General features: G+C 41.6%; 1 protein-coding gene across 1 annotated transcript in view; it reads right to left on the reverse strand.

The window, feature by feature from the left end:
• LOC138978435 (sodium-dependent nutrient amino acid transporter 1-like) overlaps positions 1 to 9,720 on the reverse strand; it is a 51,022-nt gene that overhangs the window by 36,963 nt on the left and 4,339 nt on the right. The window contains exons 2-4 of the mRNA XM_070351175.1: positions 7,605 to 7,729; positions 7,169 to 7,281; positions 5,432 to 5,560 (exon numbers count right to left, since the gene is read on the reverse strand). Of these exons, the coding sequence (XP_070207276.1) occupies positions 5,432 to 5,560; positions 7,169 to 7,281; positions 7,605 to 7,729 (367 nt within the window). The remainder of the gene's footprint in view (positions 1 to 5,431; positions 5,561 to 7,168; positions 7,282 to 7,604; positions 7,730 to 9,720) is intronic.

A 9,720-nucleotide genomic window follows, 5' to 3' on the forward strand; every position in this document is an offset into this window, starting at 1 on the left:
GCTTACTTTGCCCTATATATCATATATAGGTGAGGTATTCAATCTCAAAAACTTCAGAGAAAATGGGAAAAATGTGAAAAATAGCTGTTTTTTAGACAACATTTATGGCCCCTGCGACCTTGACCTTGAAGCAAGGTCAAAATGCTATGTATGTTTTTTGGGGCCTTGTCATCATACATCATCTTGCCAAATTTGGTACTGATAGACTGAATAGTGTCCAAGAAATATCCAACGTTAAAGTTTTCCGGACGGACGGACGGACGGACGGACGGACGGACGGACGGACGGACGACTCGGGTGAGTACATAGACTCACTTTTGCTTCGCATGTGAGTCAAAAATGGGATTTGACGGAATGTCTTCCTAGTTGAATAACGCAGTATAGTAGCATAGTGAGGCTTGGCAAGAAGAATAAATAAACAAGAAGGGCAAAGCCCATACGACTCACATGCTTGACCTTGACCGTTACATGACCTTGACCTTCAGCTAAACCTAGCAATGACATCATACACTAAGAACTGCTTTACACATTTTTCCTACCAAAATACATGTGACCTTGACCCAAGGTCAAGGTCATCCAAGGTCATGCAACACAAAGCTGTTAATTCAAGACATAGGAAGTACAATGGTGCTTATTGGCTCTTTCTACCATGAGATATGGTCACTTTTAGTGGTTCACTACCTTATTTTGGTCACATTTCATAAGGGTCAAAGTGACCTTGACCTTGATCATATGTGACCAAATGTGTCTCATGATGAAAGCATAACATGTGCCCCACATAATTTTTAAGTTTGAAACAGTTATCTTCCATAGTTCAGGGTCAAGGTCACTTCAAAATATGTATACAATCCAACTTTGAAGAGCTCCTGTGACCTTGACCTTGAAGCAAGGTAAACCAAACTGGTATCAAAAGATGGGGCTTACTTTGCCCTATATATCATATATAGGTGAGGTATTAAATCTCAAAAACTTCAGAGAAAATGGGAAAAATGTGAAAAATAGCTGTTTTTTAGACAACATTTATGGCCCCTGCGACCTTGACCTTGAAGCAAGGTCAAGATGCTATGTATGTTTTTTGGGGCCTTGTCATCATACACCATCTTGCCAAATTTGGTACTGATAGACTGAATAGTGTCCAAGAAATATCCAACGTTAAAGTTTTCCGGACGGACGGACGCCGGGACGGACGGACGGACGGACGGACGACTCGGGTGAGTACATAGACTCACTTTTGCTTCGCATGTGAGTCAAAAATGGGATGGCGGCCAAATGGGATGGTGTCAAAATGGGATGTGGTGCTATTGTTATGACACGGTAATAAAATGACGCTTGGCTTGTGAAATGTCTCGACAATGGGATGGGGGCGAAATGGAATGCGGTGAAACGACATGGCGGCCAAATGGGATATGGTGTCAAAATGGGATGTCGCGCTATTGTTATGACACGTTAGTAAAATGACGCTTGACTTGTGAAATGTCGCGAAAATGGGATGGGGCAAAAAATGGGACGGCGGTAAAATGGGATTGCACCAAAATCGGATGTGGAACTAAAACCATCCCCACCACTCATCTTGAACACACGGCCAGTACCGTGTAACTGGCCTGTTACGGAACGATCCAAGGGGGGCAATCTCAGTCATCTGAAAGAGGGAAATCCAAACGCAATCCGCTTTGTTCGATTTTATGGGCTTGGACGATAGAGAAAAATAAGAAAAGCAAAAGCTGGAGTCCAGTCTGGACGAAACTGCTATCAAAAACGCAGAATTGATTTTTTCTGAGTTTTTTTGTGCCGTAAGCGCCGTGTCGAGCTAAAACTGAAGTTGCGGCACAATTTCGCTTCTCGCACATCTGATGCTTGTTGACATGCATCAACGAGGGGGCCTCACTCTGGAAGAGTTTCCTGCTCCGATAAACATGGCGCTTACGGCAAAAAAAAAAAAACAAAAAAAAAAACTCAGAAAAAATCAATTCTGCGTTCTTGATAGCAGTTTCGTCCAGACTGGACTCCAGCTTTTGCTTTTCTTATTTTTCTCTATCGTCCAAGCCCATAAAATCGAACAAAGCGGATTGCGTTTGGATTTCCCTCTTTCAGATGACTGAGATTGCCCCCCTTGGATCGTTCCGTATCAAGGCCAGTTACACGGTACTGGCCGTGTGTTCAAGATGCCCCACCACTCAGCGTAGAGGCTCTAAACAAGAAAAATTAATAAAAATAAAAGGCATGCATTACTTTGTGGAATGCGATATTTTTACATTTTTACATTTTTACAAATTGCGGTTTTAGGTTCGACATGATTTGTAAAATGTTTTTACATTTTTACAAATCACGGGTTAACAGATGTCTCTTTGGAATACAGGGTCAGGAAGAGAAGTCTTAGTTTGTTCAGTCGACGTCTTTGGTCGTTAAACGGTAAGTAGTGGACACTGGTAGTTTATTTATTTAAAGGGACGGTACTTCCCTGTTCGGGTCATCCTCTCCGATTTGCCCAGGCTATTATATGGGATAAGACCCTCAGACACATATCCAATTTTAAATACATTATTTTTGCCAATAGGCGAAGTCCGACAACAACTCTGTCGGGTTTGTATGGGTTGTGGAAGAGTGAATACTCTTGCTATTAGTGAGCCAAGCTTTCTACACGTGGTCCTGTCCTTGTCTCTTTTTATATTTAGTCAAGTTTTGACTAAATATTTTAACATCGAGGGGGAATCTAAACGAGGGTCGTGGTGTATGTGCGTGTGTGTGTCTCTGTGTCTGTGTGTCTGTGTGTGTGTGTGTGTGTGTGTGTGTAGAGCGATTCAGACTAAACTACTGGACCGATCTTTATGAAATTTGACATGAGAGTTCCTGGGTATGAAATCCCCGAACGTTTTTTTCATTTTTTTGATAAATGTCTTTGATGACGTCATATCCGGCTTTTCGTGAAAGTTGAGGCGGCACTGTCACGCCCTCATTTTTCAACCAAATTGGTTGAAATTTTGGTCAAGTAATCTTCGACGAAGCTCGGACTTCGGTATTGCATTTCAGCTTGGTGGCTTAAAAATTAATTGATGACTTTGGTCATTAAAAATCTGAAAATTTAAAAAAAAAATAAAAATTTATAAAACGATCCAAATTTACGTTTATCTTATTCTCCATCATTTGCTGATTCCAAAAACATATAAATATGTTATATTCGGATTAAAAACAAGCTCTAAAAATTAAATATATAAAAATTATTATCAAAATTAAATTGTCCAAATCAATTTAAAAACACTTTCATCTTATTCCTTGTCGGTTCCTGATTCCAAAAACATATAGATATGATATGTTTGGATTAAAAACACGCTCAGAAAGTTAAAACAAAGAGAGGTACAGAAACGCGTGCTATCGTTCTTAGCGCAACTACTACCCCGCTCTTCTTGTCAATTTCACTGCCTTTGCCATGAGCGGTGGACTGACGATGCTACGAGTATACGGTCTTGCTGAAAAATGGCATTGCGTTCAGTTTCATTCTGTGAGTTCGACAGCTACTTGACTAAATATTGTATTTTCGCCTTACGCGACTTGTTTTATATTTAGTCAAGTTTTGACTAAATATTTTAACATCGAGGGGGAATCGAAACGAGGGTATGGTGTATGTGTGTCTGTCTGTCTGTGCGTGTGTGTGTGTGTGTGTGTGTGTGTGTGTGTGTGTGTAGAGCGATTCAGACTAAACTACTGGACCGATCTTTATGAAATTTGACATGAGAGTTCCTGGGTATGAAATCCCCGAACGTTTTTTTCATTTTTTTGATAAATGTCTTTGATGACGTCATATCCGGCTTTTCGTGAAAGTTGAGGCGGCACTGTCACGCCCTCATTTTTCAACCAAATTGGTTGAAATTTTGGTCAAGTAATGTTCGACGAAGCCCGGGGTTCGGTATTGCATTTCAGCTTGGTGGCTTAAAAATTAATTAATGACTTTGGTCATTAAAAATCTGAAAATTGTAAAAAAAAATAAAAATTTATAAAACGATCCAAATTTACATTTATCTTATTTTCCATCATTTGCTGATTCCAAAAACATATAAATATGTTATATTCGGATTAAAAACAAGCTCTGAAAATTAAATATATAAAAATTATTATCAAATTTTTTTTTTCGAAATCGTTTTAAAAACACTTTCATCTTATTCCTTGTCGGTTCCTGATTCCAAAAACATATAGATATGATATGTTTGGATTAAAAACACGCTCAGAAAGTTAAAACGAAGAGAGGTACAGAAAAGCGTGCTATCCTTCTCAGCGCAACGAATATCCCGCTCTTCTTGTCAATTCCACGGGCACTGCCTTTGCCACGGGCGGTGGAGTGACGATGCTACGAGTATACGGTCTTGCTGCGTTGCGTTGCGTTCAGTTTCATTCTGTGAGTTCGACAGCTACTTGACTAAATATTGTATTTTCGCCTTACGCGACTTGTTTTTTTCTTCTCTTTTTTTTTTTTTTTTGCTTAACGCCCAGCCGACCACGAAGGGCCATATCAGGGCGGTGCTGCTTTGACATATAACGTGCGCCACACACAAGACAGAAGTCGCAGCACAGGCTTCATGTCTCACCCAGTCACAATATTCTGACACCGGACCAACCAGTCCTAGCACTGACCCCATAATGCCAGACGCCAGGCGGAGCAGCCACTAGATTGCCAATTTTAAAGTCTTAGGTATGACCCGGCCGGGGTTCGAACCCACGACCTCCCGATCACGGGGCGGACGCGCCTTACCACTAGGCCAACCGTGCCGGTCTGTCCTTGTCTGCCCTATAATGTCTATAATGTCACGTGAGACACAATAAAAGCGAGAGTATTCACTCTTTCACCAGCCATACAAACCCAGAGTTATTTCCGAACATCGTCTACTGCCACGAGTGTCAATTCAAAAATTAATTCATACACAAATTCCCACCTTGCACAGAATGCCGTTAGACAGCTGATTTGGAGTATGTGTGAATATGGAGGGGTGGTCTAATCCCAGGTACAATTCAGATCTAAGAAGGCAGCACGACTGTGTCCTGAAAGGCCTCGGCCCTATACACAATAGCGTGGAGAGCAGAACTGGCACTGGGGGCTTTCAGTAACCTTTGGTAATTACAATTTATTGAAAAATAAGCTGTGATTGAACGTAAGTCGGAGTAGGGTTGAGGAGAACATTAAGAGAGAGAGAGAGAGAGAGAGAGGGAGGGAGGGAGGGAGGGAGAGAGAGAGAGAGAGAGAGAGAGAGAGAGAGAGAGAGAGAGAGAGAGAGAGAGAGAGAGAGAGAGAGAGAGAGAGAGAGATTGCTTGGTCGATTGCTTGACATTTTTTTCTCCGCGGATAATGGGGTGGGGGTATGGAGTTGGGGTGGGGTTGGGGTATGTAGCGAGTGCGGGGGAGTGGAGGTGGGGGTCGTAAGATCTTATTTTTAGCCTTACTCACAGGTGTAACAAGACAGATACTCAGGAGGAGGCCGACGATACCAGTGATGTAGCGAGCAAGAACGTTGTTGCGCCGTACCCAACGAAAGTCGTCCTGAAGGTAGGTCACCACTGTTTCTATGTTCCCGAACTGAAAGGATAAGGAAAAGGATACCATTTTATATAGTCCTGTGAGGTTGTCGTCACGGACATTCGGGCTGCTTTCTCCATAGGGAAAGCGAGCTGCCATACAGTACGGCGCTACCTTTTTACATTAAGTCAAGTTTTAACTAAATGTTTTAACATAGATGGGGAATCGAAACGAGGGTCGTCGTGGTGTGTGTGTGTGTGTGTGTGTGTGTGTGTGTGTGTGTGTGTGTGTGTAGAGCGATTTAGAGAACACTACTGGACCGATCCTCATGAAACTTTACATGAGAGTTTTTGAGTATGATGTCTCCAGACACGTTTTTCTATTTTTTGAATAAATGTCATTGATGACGTCATATCCGGCTTTTTGTGAAAGTTGAGGCCGCACTGTCAAGCCCTCGATTTTCGATCAAATGGATTGAAAGTTTGGTCAAGCAATTTTCGACGAAGGCCAAACTTTGGTATTGCATTTCAGCTTGGAGGCTTAAAAAATAATCAATGAGTTTGGTCATTAAAAATCTGAAAATTGTAATCAAAATTATATTTTGATAAAACGATCCAAAAAAAATGTCATCTTATTTTCCATCATTTTCTGATTCCAAAAACATATAAATATGTCATATTTGGATTCAAAACAAGCTCTACAAATTAAATATATGAAAATTATGATTAAAATTAAATTTCCGGAATCGATTTAAAAACAATTTTCTCTTATTTCTTGTCGGTTTCTGATTCCAAAAACATATAGATATGATATATTTGAAATAAAAACAAGCTCAGAAAGTTAAAAAGAACAGATACAGCAAAGCGTGCTATCCTGCTCAGCACAACCACTACCGCGCTATTCTGGCTAGTCAATTTCACTGCCTCTGCCACGAGCGGTGGACTGACGATGCTATGAGTATACTGTCTTGGTGAAAAAAAATGCAGTGCGTTCAGTTTCATTCTGTGAGCTTGACTAAATGTTGTATTTTCGCCTTACGCGACTTGTTTTTCTTCACCCCTGCATGCGTGTATTCGTGTTTTCAAGCCCTGACACTTTCGCTGTGAACTTTCGGTTCTTTGTCGTGCGCATGCGTGCACACGGGGGTGTTCGGACACCGAGGAGAGCCTGTACACAGTTGACTCTGGGAAAGACACAATAGACGAACAGTTCAAACAGTCTACACGAGATACGGTGAGCAAAATGGGCTGCTTTGTGCAGAGAATATTTTTCTCTCGCAAGAAGGAGTGTGCATTTAAACAAAATTAAACTATATTCAGACCAGACCTGTTTACCTAATTGGAACAGTTGTCATATTTTCTACGAAGACTCAGTGTATTTTCAAAATATTGAGTGCATTTTTTTGTTAACCTGGTAGAGCTAGAGGTGCTTGCTAATCATGTGACATAAATACAGACCAATCGTAGGCACTAACTGAAGCAAACCGGGTTTTATCCATGGCCAATCGTACACAACCCCCATTCAGTTTAGAGACACAGTAAACAAACAAAAATACTTTTTTTTTAATCGTCCTATTTTCTTATTAACCAGCGTATTTATTGTAGTCTTGGAAACTTGGCGTACAAAATACGGTGAAATCGTACGAGTAAACAGGTCTGTCAGACTGACCTCTGTATCAATAGCGAGCATGTAGAGTAGAAGAAAGAAGATGCTGCTCCATATTCCCGGCTGTGGTAGGGTGGCGAGTGCGGAGGGGTAGGCAATAAAAACCAATCCCTCATCTGCGAAAACATGATACCAAAATAAATGAAACCAGTCAAGTATTCAATATCTTTGGCTTGTTTGTTTGTGTTTCGGTTTGTGTGTGTGTGTGTGTGCGTGTGTGGGGGGGTGTGTGTGTGTGTATGGGGTGTGTGTGTGTGGGGTGTGTGTGTGTGTGTGTGCGTGCGCGTGCGTGCGTGTGTGTGTGTGTGTGTGTGTACGTGTGTGGGTCACGTGATGGTGTCTGTCTGCATCATGGTGTAGGTGATTGTGTCCGTCGGTTGGTGTGTCTTTCTGTCTACGCGTGAGTGTGTATGTGTGTTCTTTAGAATGTTGCCCTCACCTTTCTTAATGAGATTGTTGATCCGAAGGTTGGATTTCTTGGCATGGTATCCCAATACGAGGAAGACAGAGAGTGCGGCCAGCATGTTGGTGAGGTAGTCCATCGCGGCCACGATCAAAATGTCACTGTTCATTCAAAGACAAGACAGGATCACAATCAAACTGTCTCTGTTCATTCTAAGACAAGACAGGATCACAATCAAAATGTCTCTGTTCATTCAAAGACAAGACAGGATCACAGTAAAACTAAACTGTCCCTGTTCATTCAAAGACAAGACAGGATCTCAATCAAACTGTCTCTGTTCATTCAAAGACAAGACAGGATCACAATAAAAATGTCACTGTTTATTCAAAGACAAGACAGGATCACAATCAAAATGTCACTGTTCATTCAAAGACAAGACAGGATCTCAATCAAACTGTCTCTGTTCATTCAAAGACAAGACAGGATCACAATCAAAATGTCTCTGTTCATTCAAAGACAAGACAGGATCACAATCAAAATGTCTCTGTTCATTCAAAGACAAGACAGGATCACAATCAAAATGTCTCTGTTCATTCAAAGACAAGACAGGATCACAATCAAAATGTCTCTGTTCATTCAAAGACAAGACAGGATCACAATCAAAATGTCTCTGTTCATTCAAAGACAAGACAGGATCACAATCAAAATGTCTCTGTTCATTCAAAGACAAGACAGGATCACAATCAAACTGTCTCTGTTCATTCAAAGACAAGACAGGATCACAATCAAAATGTCTCTGTTCATTCAGAGACAAGACAGGATCATAATCAAAACGTATTTGTTCTTTGTCAGGCAAAAAGACAGGACCACAATCAAAACGTATCGCTTGTTGCAAGAGAAAAATCAGAACGTATCTGTTCGCGTTGCCAGGCAAAAAGACAGGACCACAACCAAAACGTATTTGTTCATTCAAAGACATAAGACAGGACCACAACAGACCTGATTACCACTAAAATTTCCTGGTGTACAAATGAGGCTAAAAATGTGTACAATCAGAATTTTAAGGTGTACAATTCATTCTTGCGGTACACACTGTGCAGACACACACACACACACACACACACACACACACACACACACACACACACACACACACATACACACGCACACGTGCTTTATTCCCCCCTCAAATGTAAGGGCATATGGCGCGAATCATGGCCGTCATCTTCTCTGCCGATGACAGGGACATGTTGTTCGCGGCAATGAACTGGCACAGGATTGCTTCTGATCTCGTGATCGCTGTCTTCACTTTCTTTTGCGTCGGACTTTGATTTGGAAAACCCGGCAACTGACGAGGAACCTGCCGCGGCTGCATTTTCTTTGTGGCGTTTGCCTTTCGCATGTCTGTCGATGTCATAACTTCCACCGTGGCTGATCGAAACGTCCGTTCTGCAAAGTTTGCAGAAGGCGTGGTGTTTTCCCTTCATCGACGAAGTGACGAAAGGAAAGTCTTTGCAGTAACTCGGCTTGAAAACCTGATTGTACTTCCGAAGCTCTTTACTGTCCCCTTCATCTTCTGAATCGGTTTCGTGAGCTCGCTTTTCGCGTGTATCCATCTTGGACAGTTTAAAAGAAACACCGCAATGCGCATGCGCAACTCGATAGGCGGATGACGTACCAAACCGATGCTGATGTACGGTTGCCTCCCTTTCGTGATTTAGGCACGGATACGAAAAGAACAAACACAAAAAAACGCGTACGATTGATTTTTTTTTTGCGTATGATTTTAATGTCTGGCGTATAATCGTACAGCGGTCTTCAATTTCGTAAGATTGTACGCAAATTTCGTACACTAACCAGGTCTGCCACAATCAAAACGTATTTGTTCGTTGCCAGGCAAAACGACAGAATGACAATCTGTGCAAGAGAATTGTGTTCGCTGAAATGCCATCCGTAGGTCCAGACCGAATTAAACAATATTTGACATACATTTCAATAACATTGATGAACAATTAAGCCGCGACACTACCGCCTCAACTTTTGCGAACGAGAAAATATGACGGCAGCAAGTTGTGCTATCAAAAATCGGAGAAAACTTGTTCTTAGTTGGGAAATTGTCTGAAAAATGTATGCATCAATGAGCGCTTCTGCT

The sequence above is a fragment of the Littorina saxatilis genome, linkage group LG10, assembly GCF_037325665.1.
Source record: "Littorina saxatilis isolate snail1 linkage group LG10, US_GU_Lsax_2.0, whole genome shotgun sequence".
NCBI classification, from domain to species: Eukaryota; Metazoa; Mollusca; class Gastropoda; order Littorinimorpha; family Littorinidae; genus Littorina; species Littorina saxatilis.